This window comes from Rhinolophus sinicus, linkage group LG15 (genome assembly GCF_036562045.2).
Source record: "Rhinolophus sinicus isolate RSC01 linkage group LG15, ASM3656204v1, whole genome shotgun sequence".
NCBI classification, from domain to species: domain Eukaryota; kingdom Metazoa; phylum Chordata; class Mammalia; order Chiroptera; family Rhinolophidae; genus Rhinolophus; species Rhinolophus sinicus.
Window position 1 is genome coordinate 11430975 of NC_133764.1, and position 16702 is coordinate 11447676.

Here is a 16702-nt window from a genome sequence, read left to right on the forward strand (position 1 = left end):
TTCGCATCACATTTGGAAGCTGCTTGAAGGGCTTTAAGCAGGGAGTGACAAGAACTGACTTACATTTGAAAAGACCACTCTGGTTCCTGTGTGGCGAAGAGGCTAGAAGGCCAGGAGGGAAGCAAGGAGAGCAATGAAGAAGAGGTGATGGTAAGAGACTATCACAACAGGCCAGGTGAGAGAGAATGGTGGATTGGGACCACAGTGTCACTGAAGATGGAGAAATAGAGAAAAAAATAACGCAATGGGTTAATGTATTTTGGAGGCAGAATGCCAGGACTTGGAAAAAGATTAGATAGAGGACAGTACAAGAGGATAAAAGATGACCCTTGGATTTGACTTTTATTCAAATTATTAGATTATCTTTGTGTGCAAAAAATTCTTTATTATTTTGATATGGAGTTAAATTTACAGACAATTTTCAGAGAAATTGATGATGGTTTTTCTCACCTAGAATATGGTATATCTCACTCTTTCTGGCCTTCTTTAATACTTTTCTAAACTTGTCTTTCTGTTAGTATACTTTAATACAGTAGTTTTAATTCCATGCAGACCACTTACCTTTCAGTTCCAAAAGCACTTTAGATAGGTAACAATACAGATCTCATTACCTTCTGGTCATGACCCTTTAACAAAAGTGATTCATGAGTCTAATAGAAATCGTTGAATCTTGAAATGGGTGAAGAGTGAGCTTAGAAAGTAGTGATAGAACTGAGGGGTGGGGAGGTGGTAGCTGGTGAGCACGGCCTGTATTTGAACCTTAAGGATATCAGAAAATGTCTTAGGTGCTTATTACTTTTTTTTACATAAGAAAGTGGAAGGGGGAGTGTGAAGTTAGTTCATCTGGGGAAAGCAGGAGGAGTGTGGGGAAAAAATGGAAGAAGAAATACTTTAGCTTCTTACATCCGAAATGTCAGTCATCCATCAACCTTCCCAAGTCCAGTCAATTTTGCCCTAGAAATGGCTCTTCAGCCTGGCCCTTCTCCCTTCCACTCTGGTTCATCATCTCCCCTGACTAGTTTTAGTCTACAACAGCCTTGCCCCACTCCCTCCACCCATCACATTGCTCAGAATTATCTTCCTAAAAGAGAGATCTCATCATGCCACTCCTTTGCTTAAAAAACTACTACTGGATCCATGTCCTCCAGGGAAGGGCATCAGTCTCATACCTTCACCTGCTATACAAAATCCTTCACATTCTGTTCCAGTCTTCCTCTTCAGCCTTATCTCTCGTGCTGTCTAATCCCACAAACACTTCAGAACAGAATGTTCCTCCCCCTTCTCCCTCTTGGGGATACCCTTTCTCATCCTCTGCTCACCATTCGGAAAGATTGTCCTCAAATGTCCCCCTCTTTAGACAGCCTGCACTCCGCCACCCCCATCCCAGCCAAATGCTGGTAGTTGCTTTGTCTTCTGAGTCTTACCTCCATTTGTAGCACTCCTGGGATCTTAATACCTATTTATGCGTCTCCTCAACTAAACTAGGAAGGCAGGGTCTATGTTAATTCATGTCTGTGTCCCCATCGTCCAGTGTAGTGACTAGCACAAAATAGGCATGGAAGGATGGATGGATGGACGGACGGATGGATGTTAGCCGCAATGAGTGGATGGAGGCGATGGGTAATCAGAGAAATTAGGAAAGGTAACCCTGCAGAGATCTAAGACAGACACCAGGGGGAGCTGACACACCACAATAAAGAAGCAGGAGGACGGGCCAGAGGCCGGGGCAAGCACTTGGATGAGCGGCGCGCACTAAAACAAGCATCACGCAACTGGAACCGCTCACCCACGTGTGCATCCCCTCACCCTCCTTCCCAGACTTCGCTCGAGCTCGTTCCACCGCCCCTACCACCCCCATCGCCTCCGCCGCCACAGAGAAAGCAAACAAAGAGGAGGGGACCCCCCCTTCATGCAAGGAGCCAATCAGAGGACTCTAATTCTGGAAGGCGGGCTTCTTCGTTTAAGGAAGCCCAATCAGTTCTTAAATGGGGTGAGGATGGGTGGAGAGATGGGCGGGAATTGCAGGGAGTTGGGATCCCCGGGGAGAGGAGGGGCTGGAGTACGGGGGCGGAGCCAATCATGGCGCGTGTCTGTGAGAAGAGGGCGGGCAGCGTGGCGGCGCGCGCGATCCGGGCTGACGCATCTGGCCCGGGCTCCCGAGGATTCGAGGGAGGGGGGGCGGGGAGGGGGGCGGGAGGGGGGCGGGGAGGGGGGAAGAGGAGAAAGAGCGGAGGGCGCGCGTGCGCAGTGGTGCGGGGAGGAGCAGGGACCTGGCTGCGGGCTAGGAGGCTGCGAGCGTGCCGCGAACCGGGCGGGCGGCGGGCGCGCGCACCATGGGGGAGAAACCCGGGACCAGGTAAGGGAGGTGGGGCCACGCGGCGGGACGTGGGCGGCGGCTCGGGGCGGGTATCGGGATCGTCTCCAGACAAGGACACCGCAGAGAGAATCGGGAGCCGGACGCCTGGGTCCCTAGGGGGCAGCCATCTGGAGCCGCACGCCTAGGTCCTCCAGTATAATGAGGGGGACGCATGCCAGGGCCCCTGCAGAAAGCGAGTGCTGAAGAGGATTGGGACACCGGCGTCTGGGTTCTCGCAGGGATGTGGGAGCCGGACGACTGGGTTCTCCCGTGCAGGCTGCGATGCAGGGGCGGAGTAAGGAGGAGCAGGTGGCCGGCCCCTAGGGGTTGGGTATGGGCAAGCTGGATACCCGGAGAGGGATTCCCCCCTTTGACTCGTTGCCCAGCCACCGGAAAGCCTCCTGTCCAATATCCCACAGGCAGTGGGGCTGCCCCCACCTGTCCTTAAGGCCGGGTAGCACCGCTCCCAAACTTCTGCCTTCCTTGAGGTTGCTAGGAGCAACAGCCTAATTTTGGGGGAGTAGAGTGCGTGGCGACCCTCCCCGAGTCTGAGTCTTATCGTTCTTACCGAGGGTGAGAGGAGGCAATATCTGCCTTGGGCACGCCATCCACTCCCCGGATGTTTTCTGTGCAATCGAGTCTCCTTCCTTCCACTGACACCCGAGTTCTCTTTTTTGGTCTCTAGCAAAATCCACTTCCTGTTGTGACCCAACACCCCCAAGGAGGCAATAGGTGAATGCCTAAGTCCCTGGGGGAGCTGGAGCAAAAGAGGAAAAAATGAGGCTGTATATCTCTATCCACAGTGAAACAGGAATGGGGGCCTGGTCCTGAGCTGTCACTTGTTCTGCAAAACATGATCATATCAGCCTCACCACTCCCCACCCCCGTAGAATAGGAGAACCCAGGTTTCTGAGCACCAAGTCAACCAGTATTAGAGAGATGATCAGAGGAAGGAATGGTGTCCTGGATTAGGGGTTAAACACCCCAGAGAAAGGGGAAGTCACTTGAGGGAGGCCCCGATTTCCGTTATGTGGTTCAGGGAGGAGGAAGGATGGACCAAAGGGGGACTGCTGACTTGGCACAATTCCCCCAACCCCCATCAAATTCTGGGCCACAGGAAATGGAGAGAATAGCAGGAAGTGTGAGGGGGCATCTGCTTCTGTGTCCATCCCCCCCCCCCCCAGGCACCTCCCTGTCACCCCTACACTCCGCCTCCTTGACCAGCCTCAGTATATTCAGGCTACTCCTCCCTAGTGTGTCAGGAGGTTGGCTGGGTTAGGATCCAGAGGGCAGGTGCCCTGCAGTTGCTCCAGGGAAATTACCCCAAAGCCACATTCCAGTTGGCCAACTGATTATGGCAGTCATAGCCCTCTGCCAGGGTTCCTAATAGAAACAAACACTGGGACAAAGAGGAAAACCAAAACAGAGGATGGAGAGCTGTATGATGCCATAGCAATCAGCCCCCAAGCTAGTGTAAGAGGTGGGGTGCTTATTCTAGCTGCCACCGTATCAGTGTTTACTCTCCTTTATTGGATGGGGATATATTGGGACCTTCATACCCTTTGCTTAATGGCCTTTGAATAGCTTGGCCTTCTGGAAAGAAGGGACAGGTAAAGTTAACAGCAGAAACCGGTGGTAGGGTTGGAGGAGGCATGGGCCAGTTGGCAGGATTTCAGTTTCTATCTGGCGACCCTTCCCAGGGATTACTGCTGAGGCAGAATGGATTGGGAGGTGGTACAGCAAAACACAAGCCCACAAGTGGCCAGAGCATTGGAGTTGCCAGACACTTCCCTGCTCTTTCAGCAGTAGGTAGAGTCTAGCCTTAGTTGTCTCAGCAACTAGGAAGTGAATCCCCCTCAATTTAACAAACTTGATTCCAATTGCAGAGGCAGGGTTGTATAATTGGTGACTAGGAGCATGGATTTGGAGTCAGACTGCCTGTTTGTCCACTATTTATACTGTAACCTTAGGCAAAATACTTGATCTCTCCTGTGCCTCAGTTTCCTCACCTATAAAATAGGAATATTAGGACGTCCATCATTGGGTTATGAAGAGTAGTAAAACACACATGAAACACTTTAAACCGTGCTGGGCGTGGAGTATTCACCCGATAGATGTTAGTTAGCCTCGTCCTCGTTGTATGGCTGGCATTGTGCTGGGCCTGCCTAAGTGAATAAGGCCTCTGATGCTCATTATCCATCTAGTGCAGTACACAGTACACAGCTAACTGCCCTTGCTTGGTATCACACAAGTAAAACATAAACGAGGCATGACAAGAACCCCCCAAAAAGGAGCGACTTTCTAAAGGAGGTGATATCTGAGCTGGGCCTTGAAAGACAGGCTTTTAAGCTAGAGATCAGAGATGGGGACAGTAGGAAGTTAATGGAGTAGGGTCCCAACTTAGTGCCTATAGTATAAACCATGTTAGAGGCAAAGGCCAGGGCCGTTACTCTTCCAAGTACTCCAGCTGTCTTTGGAGCTGCAGACCAGAGAAGATGGGAAGAGTGTTAGGTCTTACAGATAATACTGCAACCTGCCCATTCAGGTCCCCCTCGGGGAGGTCCCTGGGAAGAGCCAGGGTGGTTCCTGTGGCAACCAGTGGCCATTGCCATGGGAGGAGTGGAACTAGTGATGGGAGGGGGATTTGACATGACAACCAGCTTTAGGGGATGCCATGTTGGGAACATTTAGGACCTGTGGTTACCTTTCCTTCTGGGAAACAGTGGGAGGGGGGTAGTGCTGGGCAAAGCCCCAAAGCCTCCAGGCAGGAATCCTGGGTGAGCTCTGTTTCTCAGGCTGGGGAGGGACAAGGTCCTGGTGCTGGGGTCCCTGCTGAATCTGAGGGAGGCAGTGGGGTTTCCCTTTCTGTTTTGTTAGGGTCTTCAAGAAGTCGAGCCCTAACTGCAAGGTGAGTGTCCCAACAGTGCTTCTCTTCCTGACCCTCCCTGGGCCCTTACAAAGCCCAGCTTACCCCAAGACGATCCCCAACCCCTAGCTCCCCACTTCCTGTGACAGCTAAGAGCCGACTTCCTTCCCTCCCGAAGCCCCTTGCCGCAAAGGCTGCTCTGCCTGAGCCAGCCACACGGCTGGGTGGGGACAGGCCTGGGTCCCTAAGCAAGACCAAAGGGGAGGAGCCAAAAGCCCATGCCTATAGCCCTCTTAGGAACCGACCCAGGGTGCCTGGGGCTGGGAACAATTAACAGCCCCCCCAGGCTATGGCCTATTTAGCTTAGAGCCCCTAGAGGGCTGCCCCCACTCCACCCACAGCCCCTCCCTAACTGGCAGTTGACCCACAAACCCACACACACCCAACTGGTAGGCAGAGGTGTGAAAAGATATTAGGGAACAGCTAACAAGTCTCATGGTTGGGTAGTCTGGGAAGCCCCATCACCCTCCCTTTCTAGCCCTACTGTGAGGAAACCAGGAAAAACTCCTGGACACCCCAGCCTGGGAAGACCAGGGGTAGGGAAGCCCCCTGTGAGGCTCTGATGCCCTGCCACCCTCCTACCCAATCTTCCCTGTGACCCTCTCCATCCTCAGCTCACTGTGTACTTGGGCAAGCGGGACTTTGTAGATCACCTGGACAAAGTGGATCCTGTAGGTAAGTGTACCCAGAAAGGGGCGTCTCATCCCCCAGGAGGGAAGAAGTTCCTGGGCCCAGCCACAGAGGAGAGGCCCTGACAGGAAATGAGCTCATGTGTCCCTTTCCTAGATGGCGTGGTGCTTGTGGACCCTGACTACTTGAAGGACCGCAAAGGTACTGGCCCCAACTCCACGTGTCCCAGGGGGTGTGGGGAGGTGGGGAAGTGAAATGGGCTGGCATTGAGAGGGGCCCCAGAGACATGGAGGGCTGAGGCAGAAGCCAGGAGTAGGATCCAGGCAAGTCTTTTGCTGCCGAGGAAAAGCAGCTGCTGCTAGGTACTGGAGGGACTGGGGAAGGGGGGGGCTCCTGACCACCCCACCTTGCCCTCCCTTGCCAGTGTTTGTGACCCTCACCTGCGCCTTCCGCTATGGCCGTGAAGACCTGGATGTGCTGGGCTTGTCCTTCCGCAAAGACCTGTTCATCGCCACCTACCAGGCCTTCCCCCCAATGCCCAACCCACCCCGGCCCCCCACCCGCCTGCAGGACCGGCTGCTGAGGAAGCTGGGCCAGCATGCCCACCCCTTTTTTTTCACAGTGAGGATGCCCCCCACCCTCTGCAAAGCAAGGGGTTTGGGACTGTGTTTGGGGGGTAAAGCACCTGTTACAGGCAGATTTGGTAAAAACAGTAAGGAGGGTGCTCTAGACCCACCTCCCTTCAGGGTCACCCTGCATTCAGGAAGCCCTTGCCTCTCTGTCTCCTCCCTGGGGCCCCTTCTTCATGTCTCATCCCCAGAACTTCTCCAGCCTTTTAAGTTGAGGTTGGAAGGAAGATTTGGGGGCTTGCGGAGGAACTGAAGCCTCTCCTTTCCTCTGCCACAGATCCCACAGAATTTGCCCTGCTCCGTCACCCTGCAACCAGGCCCAGAGGACACAGGGAAGGTATGGGAGGAACAGTTCTGAGGGCTTATGGGGCAGAGCGGGGTCCAGCAGGAGTTGGAAGCACCTGAGATGGGAGTGGGCTGTCGAGGAGAAGCCAGGGTGGGACAAAAGGTAGGTAATGTCCCCAGTAGATGTGGGGTGTGTATGGGATGGTCACTGCTCACGTGTGACACTGCTTCCTGCTCTTAACCTGCATGTACCTGGGTACAAAGGCTCCCCTTGCTCAGCTAGGACCAAGCTTCTGCCAGATGCCAAGCCTCAGGGAGGCAGAGGAGGAAGGGCCAGGCCCTATGCTCCTCAAACCAGGATGGGGCAAGCATCCCTGCCCAAGACCAAAGAAGAGGGAAGGAAGGGAGTGGTGGTGGTGGCAGGGGCCTTGTATAAGACGTGACCTTTTCTCCCCCTCCCGAGGCCTGTGGGGTAGACTTTGAGATTCGAGCCTTCTGTGCCAAATCACTAGAAGAGAAAAGCCACAAAAGGTGAGGGAAGCCATCTCCCCTGTGGTTTGCCCATTCCCTCCACGCTCCAGGAGCCCCAGCCCCTGTGGGAGGTGGAAGTGGGTGTTTGGTGTCTAAGGACTGACCCCTCCCACTCCCAGGAACTCTGTGCGTCTCGTGATCCGAAAAGTGCAGTTTGCCCCAGAGAAACCTGGCCCCCAGCCTTCAGCTGAAACCACACGCCACTTCCTCATGTCTGACCGGTCCCTGCACCTTGAGGCTTCCCTGGACAAGGAGGTGGGGTGTGAGAGGGTGATGTAGGCGCTGCAGTGCACGCCAGGCCCTGGGGGAGGTCACGCTGGTATCTTCAACGGAAGCTGTCTTAGCTGGCTGTGGAGAGTTGCTGTGGGCTTGGGTTTAGAGGGAGGCGGCCAAGCGGTGTGTGTCCCCGACACACTGATAATAGAACCTGTGAAAACAACCAATTAACTTGATCCTCTTCCCCTCAAAAGCTGTACTACCATGGGGAGCCCCTTAATATCAATGTCCACGTCACCAACAACTCCACCAAGACCGTCAAGAAGATCAGAGTCTCTGGTAGGAGGTGGGGGTTGGAAGGAGGTCTTGTGGGAGGGAGTTGCCCCCTTGTCCAGCCTGGCCATGCCTCTGTGGCTTGGGCAGGATCTCAGCCCAAGGACATACCCCAGTGCGTGAGACCCACCAGGGCATAAAGAATTTAGGCTGGCCCACAATGAGATACAGGCCAGGCGATTATGGCTACGGGGAGGGCCGCAGGTCAGGGAGTGGGAGGAGTGTGGGCCTGGGGCCCTTGCCACGTGGTCTGGAGTGGGGCGGGATTCTGTGCTCTGGCCGAGCTGCTTGATCCCACCCCATTCCACAGTGAGACAGTATGCCGACATCTGCCTCTTCAGCACCGCCCAGTACAAGTGTCCTGTGGCTCAGATCGAACAAGAGTGAGTATCAGTCAGCACAGCCCTGGGTCCCAGTCTCAGGGGAGAAGATTGTAACATTCAAATATACCCTCTACCCCGTTTCTTTCTGTTTTTTGGGGGGGGAGGGATGGTTAAAGCATCAAATCAATGATAACTTTGTGAGCTTAGTTACATTTTAGGGGAGGGAAGACAGACAAATCGGATAAATGATAAAATATATAGCGTGTTTCGTGACCAGTGTTATACCTATTATACGGCCCCTTCCTGCAAATAACTGCAGTTCCACTGCCGAGAAAAGTAGGCCCAGGAGAATGTGAGGTGAGGGTGGAATTCTTCCCAAACTGTCTCCACTTTCAAGGGCATTCCCTCCACAGTTGGTTGTGTCTGAGCTATTAATTTCCTTGAACGGGTTGAGCCAAAACCTATTCCCTTGTGACCTGTGCCCAAAGAGAGAAGGGGCAAGTGATGGGGGTAGGAGCTGCCCCCTTGCCCAGCCTGGCCCCTCCAAGAGTCTCGTTCTCCTGTCCCCACCACCCAGTGACCAGGTATCTCCCAGTTCCACGTTCTGCAAGGTGTACACCGTCACCCCACTGCTCAGCGACAACCGGGAGAAGCGTGGTCTTGCCCTGGATGGGAAGCTCAAGCACGAGGACACCAACCTGGCTTCCAGCACCATGTGAGGGTGGGGCTGGGTGTGGAGCAGGGGGTCTCCTGCAGCCCAGGAGACAGACATTCATTCAGTGCCAGCTGTGTGCCAGGCTCGTCCTAGGTGCCAGGGCTCTATCATTGAACAGAAGAGACGAAAAGTAGCTTACATTTTAGGGGAGGGAAGACAGACAAATCGGATAAATGATAAAGTATATAGCGTGTTTCGTGACCAGTGTTAAGGAGAAAAACTGAGGCAGAGAAGGGAGATAGAAAGTAGAGAGAAGGGCAGGGCAAGGCATAACCCAGAGGTGAGTTTTGAGTAAGGACCCAAAGGAAGTAGGCATGTGGACATGCAGGGAGACTGTTCGAGGCAGAGAGAGCTGCAAACACAGACCCGGATGTGGACTGGGCCAGTGTGTCTGAGGCAGTGCGAGGAGGCCAGCAGAGCCGCTGCTGGCCGCTTTGGTGCCATTGTGTCTTTGGGCAGGAGCAGCCCCGGCGTAAGGGCTTCACAAAGTAAGGGCTGGATTTCTCCCCTACTGGTGCCTTCGTCCAGGGTACACACTGCATGACCACACACAGCAGGCCTGGACGCCAGCGTGGTGAGAATAAACTACAAGAAGAGTAGGAGGTGGGGTCGGAGGGCTAATGAAGAGCAAGACAGTACAGGGCTGTTAGGTAACCAGGACTTCAGCTTTGACTGAGCAAGATGAGAAGCCACGGGAGGCTTCCATGCAGGGATGGTGTGGGGTGCTTTACTATGACGACAGAACAGTCTATGCCGCTGGAGCCTCGGGGGCTGGTGCAAATTTGTGCTGCTCAGGGTCCTGATGGGAGCTCCAAGGGTGGGTTAGGGTGCAGGCAATGGGCCCTGGTCCAGCTTCTCCCCCCAATTGTAGCGTGAAAGAGGGTGCCAACAAGGAGGTGCTGGGGATCCTGGTGTCGTACAGGGTCAAGGTGAAGCTGGTGGTATCTCGCGGCGGGTAAGTATGGTGGGGCAGCCTGGGGTAGGGTTCGCAGTGGTTTCCTTCGGCTCTGCACTGTCGGCATCTCTTCATGCTGCCGCTTCCCTCCCCAGGGATGTCTCTGTGGAGCTGCCTTTTGTTCTTATGCACCCCAAGCCCCATGACCACATCATCACCCCCAGGCCCCAGTCAGGTGAGCGTGCCACCGACCCCAAGCCCCCAAAGGGAGGGCCTGAAACCAGGCCAATGGAGAAAAGCTGGTGCTTCCTGCAACCACCCACCCACCCACTTTCCTCCTCCCTTTAGCTGCTCCTGAAACAGATGCCCCTGTGGACACCAACCTCATTGAATTTGATACCAAGTAAGAGCCTCATCCCCTCCCTACCTTTGACTCTGGACAAAGATTCCTGTAACGTTCTCTACCCTATTTCTTTCTTCTGGGGGAGGGGTGGTTGAAGCATCAAATCCGTGATACCTTGTGAGCTGCTTATTACTGCCCCTTCCTGCAAATACCTGCAGTCCCACTGCCACTCTAATACCTGTCTCTGGAGGGGGGTGGGAGGTCAAGAAGAGGGTCTGAAGCGCTCACCTCACCTCCCTCCTTTCTACCACGAAGCTATGCCACAGATGACGACATCGTGTTTGAGGACTTTGCCCGGCTCCGGCTGAAGGGGATGAAGGACGAGGACTACGACGACCAGTTCTGCTAGGAAGGGGGGCTGGAGGAAGGGAGTGGATGGTGCTGGGAGAGGTAGGGGCAGGACCAAGATCCCCACTGTCATTGGCGGTGGGTCCCAGCCTCTTCCCTTCCCCTCCATCCAGCAACTTCCTCAATGAACCCCCTCCCTTTCTCCTTCTCCCATCCCCATCAGATACGCACTGGATCCATCTCTTGTTGAACGTGGGCATTAATTTTTTTATTACAGCTGTGCTTCCCCAACCCCCCAATGGGTGGCAAGCTGTGTTCATACCTACATTTCTTGGAGGGGGACACTGAAAAGTGGATAGTAGGAAAAGGGGGGAGAAAAAACTCCCACATTCAGTCTCACACCAACACCCTCTCCTGTCATTATCTCTGCCTCCCATTCCTTCAAGATGACACCCTTTTTGGGGGGAAGGCCACTTCTTTGTTTCTGAGCGTAAAGAATAAACCTCCTAATAGGCATGAGCGTGTGTGTTTTCTATGTAGCGTTTAAGGAGTATACATTGTGCTCATCCCCGAGTGTGTTAGCTTGTGGGTGAGGACCTCGTCTCCTCTGCACCCACATGGCACCTGACGCACAGGCTGTCAATAAATGTTTATTGAATGACTGGGCTGTACCTGTTCCAAGGTAAACATCGAAACTTGATTTGGTCCGTCCAAACACAAGGGTACAGTTTAGTAAAGCAACAAACTAATTCATTCATTTATGGGGGGGGAAAATAACCCACTTCCCTGAAGGTTAGAAGCTCGGGAGCTGGGCAGGGCAGGCCCTTCCCTGTTGCGGCTGACACACATGACCGCGTGGTGACCTGTTGTGACAGAGTGTGTTCCTTTCCACTGCATCTTATGGTTGCTCAAGCAGTCCATTCCTGGGGCTCAGTGAGACCTCAGCTGCAGGCCTCCCCAGACACAAGTCACACAGCATCTCCGTGGAAGCTGGTACTTAGATTCCAACACAAGCCAAGGCTTTAGGTAGCCAAAGAGTCATGCTGCTGTGGGCGTGTCCAAGAAACTCCATCCAACTGCTGCCCCTCTGCCCTTCCTCAGAGGCTCCCTGGCCCAAGCCCCAGGCGGAGCTGACTTTCCTCACCACCACGCACTCCTGCTCCTGTAGCCCAGCCTTTCTCTCCTTTTCCTCTTAAGGCTCGTTCTTTCATTCCATGAACAATCTTGATTTTAAGTCCCTATTATGTGCCAGGCATAGTATAGAGACATAGTAGTGACTAAAACAAACATTAAATCATTCCCCAATTATTTAATTACAATAGCTGTGCTTCAAAGGAGAAGTACAGGAGCTATCAGAACATATGACAGGGAGTTCTGACCTAGGCTGGGGTTTGGGGATGATTTCCCTGGAGGAAGTGACCTTTGAGCACAGAACTGGAAGACAGAGAGGCATTCCAGCATTCCGGGTGATAGCAACACTACCAGGTGACCCGTGAAGGCAGGAAGGAACAGCAGTATTTCAGGGGCCAGAAGGACTGCAACAAAGACAGCCAGGGGTAAAGTAGTTCCAGATGAGGCTGGTAAGGCAGACGGGACAGTCCATACAAGACTTTAGTCTATGTTACAGCTCATGACATCTAATTAAATCATTAGTTACCCACAAGCTTTAAGTACTGTCACAATGCCAATGACCTTGCTTACCCCTCCACAGTAGCAGCCTACGCTGCACCCCAGTCCTTATCTCATGGAGCATCCCTCTAACTCCTGTGAACCTGCTCCTTGACCACTGAGCTCTTGGCCGATGGACCTCAAACTTTTTCAGATGAATCAGAATCCTCTGGGAGGCAAGACACAGAGACCCTGGCTCTATTTGCCCAGATTCTGACTCAGTAGTATCAGGAAGAATCCATGAAATATGGATTTTGAATTAGCACACACTTTAAGAAACAATGCCTTTTTTATGTTTTTAATAAAGTACAATGTGCACATGGCTTAAAAAAAAAATTCATTTCACTGTTTGGGTGAAATGAAGGCTCTCTCCTGTCTCTGATCCCCAGCCTCCCATTTCTCAGTCCCACAGGCAACCTCTCTCACCAGTTCCTTGATTATTCTTCCAAAGATATTCTTCAGACTCGGTCATATTCATGACTATATTTCCCCCCTTTAAATACAGGTAGTAGCATACTATGAATATTCTTCTACACTCTGCTTTTTTCCCTTAATAATACAGCTTGGAGAGCATTCCTCTAACAACACATATAGATCTACCTCATTCTTTTAAAGAGCTGCATAGCTTTCCATCACCTAAATATCATTTATTTTTACCAGTTTCCTACCAATGGACATGAAGGATGTCCACTGTTTTGCTAATTCAAACAGTATTACAACAATTATCCTTGAAGTTATGTCCTTTTGCCCAAGTATATCTGCAGGGCAAATTCTCAAACGTAGAATTGGTGGGTCAAAGAGGGTGAGCGTCTTTGATCATGGCCGGTCAAGCAGGTGACATGTTTTACTATCCTAGTTTTAATTTGCATTTCTTTGTTTAGGAGTTCAGATGAACCGAATTTATTGGGCTGATGTTATCTTCTTAATGTAAGAGCTCTTTATGTAGTAAAGAAATCAGCCCTGTCATATAGTTTGCAAATATTTTTCCCAGTTTGTTGTCTTTTGAATTTGTTTCTAGTTTTGTTTTGTTTTGCTTTTTACTGAGGTCAAATTCATGACATAAAGTTAACCATTTTTTAAAGTGTACAATTGGCCAGCCCGGTGGCTCAGGTGGTTGGAGCACCTGCTCCTAACGCCCAGGTCGCCAGTTCAATTCCCATATGGGCCAGTGAGCTGCGCCCTCTACAGCTAAGATTGTGAATAACGGCTCTCGCTGGAGCTGGGCTGTGGTGAGCAGCCGGAGGTTGGCGTGAGCTGCGGTGGGCTGTGTGCTGCTGCCGGCTGTGTGCTGCCATGAGCAGGTGCTGTGAGCTGGCAACCGACTGCCTCAGCCGGGGGAGCACAAGGCTCATAACACCAGCATGGGTCAGGGAGCTGTGTCCTACACAACTAGACTGAGAAACAACAGCTTGAACTGGAGGTGGGGGGAGGCGACAGAGAGGGGGGAGGTGGGAGAAAGGGGGAAATAAATAAAAATAAAATAAAATGAAGTGTACAATTCAGTGGCATAACATTCAGTACATTCACATTGTGTAACAGTCACTTCTAGTTTCAAAGTGTTTTACTTCTGGTATTTTTAATAATTCATAAGTTTTATTTTAATGTAGTCTAATATAATCATGTTTTTTATGGCTTCTTGATTTTTTTGTCACAAAGCTCTTGGCCTTTCTATTTCCTCACAATTTCACACTTCCTTTTAATTCCAAACTAAACTTTAAGATCGTATCAATCACTATCTTATCAGCACCATCAACTTCTCCTTTCATAAGACCTGCTCTCAAACCCCACCCTTCTCCACTCCAACCCTGGGCTGCTGAGCACTGCCAGAGAAAAATCACACAACCGTATTTATTCGTTCATTCTTCAAATATTTTTTAACACATCCTATGTGCCAACACTGTGCTGGGTATGGATTTGAGGCCACTACAAACTTATGGTCCCTAACCTCAGCTGGGCCCTCAGTACCTGATAACCCTGTCTGCCCCTCTCTATGTCCCCGGTCACCTCCCTCTCCTGCTCCCATCCTATTCACTAATTTTTTAAACCTTCCTCACACTCATAGTGACCGCCTTCTGTTTTTCACAGAGATTAAGCTGAGGGATGAGTGATTTCAATTTCCCACCTCCTACTGACAAACACTGATGTCTATACCAAGTCTCCTAGATAACCAAGGTAAAATGCCTTCTCCGGTTCAAGCTAATCCCTCCACCTGTCCTCAGATTGCTCCCCTCCCACCTCCTCTGAGACCTTGATTCATCAAACCACTCCCATCTCTTCAACCTCTGCCTCTCTCTGCTGGTTCTTCCTCCATGGTAAATAACCCACGCAAGTCTCTTCCACTAAAGGAAGAGAGAAAGGGAGGGAGCATTGAGCGAAGAAGGGAAGGAGGGAAGGAGGGCAGGAGAAAGCAAACCAAAGAAAAAACACCCTTCCAATGCTTAAGTCTCTTTCACAGTAAAGTATATCTTTATTTCCCCTCTCACTTTTCATTTTTATTGTATTTATTTTCAAAGCTATATATGCACATAGTTTAAGGAGTCAGATAGTAGGACTACAAGGCCAATAAAGAATACATCCTCTCCCTCTCCAGTTTCCTTCTTAGAGGCAACTACTTTCACCTCATTTAGATGTTTCCTTTGGTTAGTTCCCTCTATATCTCTAAACAACATGCTCATTCTGCTACTTCTTGGTTTTTGTTTTAAGCACCATATACTGGCTTCCCTTCATGTAAGGTGAAAACTGAGCCCCCTTTCTTCCCTCTGCCCCACCATGACTCACTTTCTATCTCACCCCTGCATCCCACACTGCCAAGAGAATTACATCAGTTGGGGTTAGGTCAATATTCACTATTTACATTACTATGCTTATGCAAATGTCATTCATCGCTAAGTCATGTGATATCGATCATCTTTCTCTTCTTGCACAACTTTATTTTCCCTAAATAACTGTCACTTAAAAATTTGCAGGCGACCAGATGGCTAAGTTGGTTAGAGTGAGAGCTCTTAACAACAAGGTTGCCAGTTTGATTCCCACATGGGCTAGTGAACTGCGTCCTCCACTAGATTGAAAACAACAGCTTGAGCTTGAAGCTGAGCCACTGATGGGCAACCGGTTGGCTCAGTGGTGAGAGCATGGTGCTCATACCACCAAGGTCGCCGGTTCAATCCCCACATGGGCCTGTGAGAGACAACGGCTTGAGCTCGGAGCTGAGACATAGTGGGTGGCCAGTTGGCTCAGTGGTTGGAGCGCAGTGCTCATAACACCAAGGTCACCAGTTCAAGTCCCACATGGGCCAGTGAGCTGCACCCTCCACAACGAGACTGAAAACAACGACTTGACATCCTGGAAAAACACTGTTCCCCAATACTCCCCAATAATAATAAAAAATTTTTTAATTTGCTTATTCTCTGAATTTATCACTAATTCTGCCCTGTACTCTCTTCCAAAAGTTATCGTCTCAATTCATTCAAAAACAAAACAGATGTTTATCTCTTTCATCTCCTTGAAGAAATCGCTCGAAGAGCCTTCTAATCTGGGTCTAACTCTACTAACCTGAGAAAAAGTACTTAGGAGAAAATTTTGAGACTCTGTACATATCAAAATGTCTTTATTCTATCTTCTTTATTGATAGTTTTGCTGTTGTGAGAGTCTAGATACCCACTAAAATCTACTCTTCTGTAGTGCTAGAACAATAGCTGGCCACCTAGGTAAAGACTGGATTGCCCAGAACCCCAGAGTTGGTTGAGACCATATGACTAAGTTTTCTTCAATGGAATGTGAGCAGAACTTATATGGGCCACTTCCTAGCCAGAAGCACAAGTCCTTTTTTCCTCTTCATTTTCTCTGATCTCTTATAGAATTTAAGCTTCTTGGACTGATACTCTTATTTTCTGTCTCTCTTCTCCCCCCCCCCCCATATGTGCCATCTCTTTTCTTTTGTTTAGTTGCTGGGAATGTTCCTCAATTTCTCTTTTAACCCTTTGCTAGATTTTTCATGGTTTTATTTTTCAAGTGTGTTTTCTTGGATTCAATCCTTTATTACAGTACCTCTTATCTGAAAGTGTCAATAGGTTTTTTTTTTCCTTAAGTTTTACTTTACTCTGTCTAAAGTGTTGTGTGTGTTTTTTCCTGTTTATTTTGGTCTATGCCTTTCATGTTAGAAAGTTTCTTCAAATATCTAGAAATCCTTTGCCTTATGTCTGCTCAGATGTAAGGATGAGGTGCTAAGAAGTCAACTAGAAGATCTAGGGACACAGTTGGGATTTACCAACTGTGCGTTGTCACTATGGGGCGATCTGGCTAACTGCTTTATTGGAGGACCTCTAACATTAAGACCCATAGGTCTTTTTTCTGACTAGTCAAATTCCCCAGATAAGAGCCTTCCCGTCTCTAATTGGAAGGTATAAGCCTGGCTGGAAGAGTTGTAGAAACCACTACTCAGCAAATAAGTTCATTTCTGTTTTCAATACAAAACAATGCCCAGGTGCCCCCCATTCTAAAGCCC

General features: G+C 50.5%; 1 protein-coding gene across 6 annotated transcripts; it reads left to right on the plus strand.

Annotated features, from left to right (window-relative positions):
* The first annotated feature begins 2206 nt into the window (after positions 1–2206).
* Positions 2207–11046, plus strand: ARRB2 (arrestin beta 2). 6 transcript variants are annotated; one of them, XM_019715127.2, is made up of 15 exons: positions 2209–2356; positions 5234–5264; positions 5897–5957; positions 6069–6113; positions 6337–6533; positions 6819–6878; positions 7290–7357; positions 7477–7612; positions 7828–7912; positions 8217–8289; positions 8807–8944; positions 9816–9899; positions 9995–10074; positions 10188–10242; positions 10498–11046. In XM_019715127.2, exons 1-15 carry the CDS (start codon positions 2334–2336, stop codon positions 10589–10591), a joined length of 1230 nt encoding a protein of 409 aa, XP_019570686.2. In that variant the 5' UTR covers positions 2209–2333; the 3' UTR covers positions 10592–11046. The 6 variants fall into 6 exon arrangements, with proteins under 6 accessions (XP_074175560.1, XP_019570686.2, XP_074175563.1 ...); XM_074319460.1 differs by having other exon boundaries at positions 2279–2356; positions 5208–5264; XM_074319462.1 differs by lacking the exon at positions 6337–6533 and having other exon boundaries at positions 2255–2356.
* The last annotated feature ends 5656 nt before the right edge of the window (positions 11047–16702 follow it).

Excerpts from the sequence above, each read along its gene's own strand:
- ARRB2 (XM_019715127.2), top strand. The coding sequence starts at position 2,334 with ATGGGGGAGAAACCCGGGACCAG. Across the intron at positions 2,357-5,233 it reads GGGGAGAAACCCGGGACCAG|GGTCTTCAAGAAGTCGAGCC; the intron begins GTAAGGGAGGTG and ends CTGTTTTGTTAG. Across the intron at positions 9,900-9,994 it reads CTGGTGGTATCTCGCGGCGG|GGATGTCTCTGTGGAGCTGC; the intron begins GTAAGTATGGTG and ends TTCCCTCCCCAG.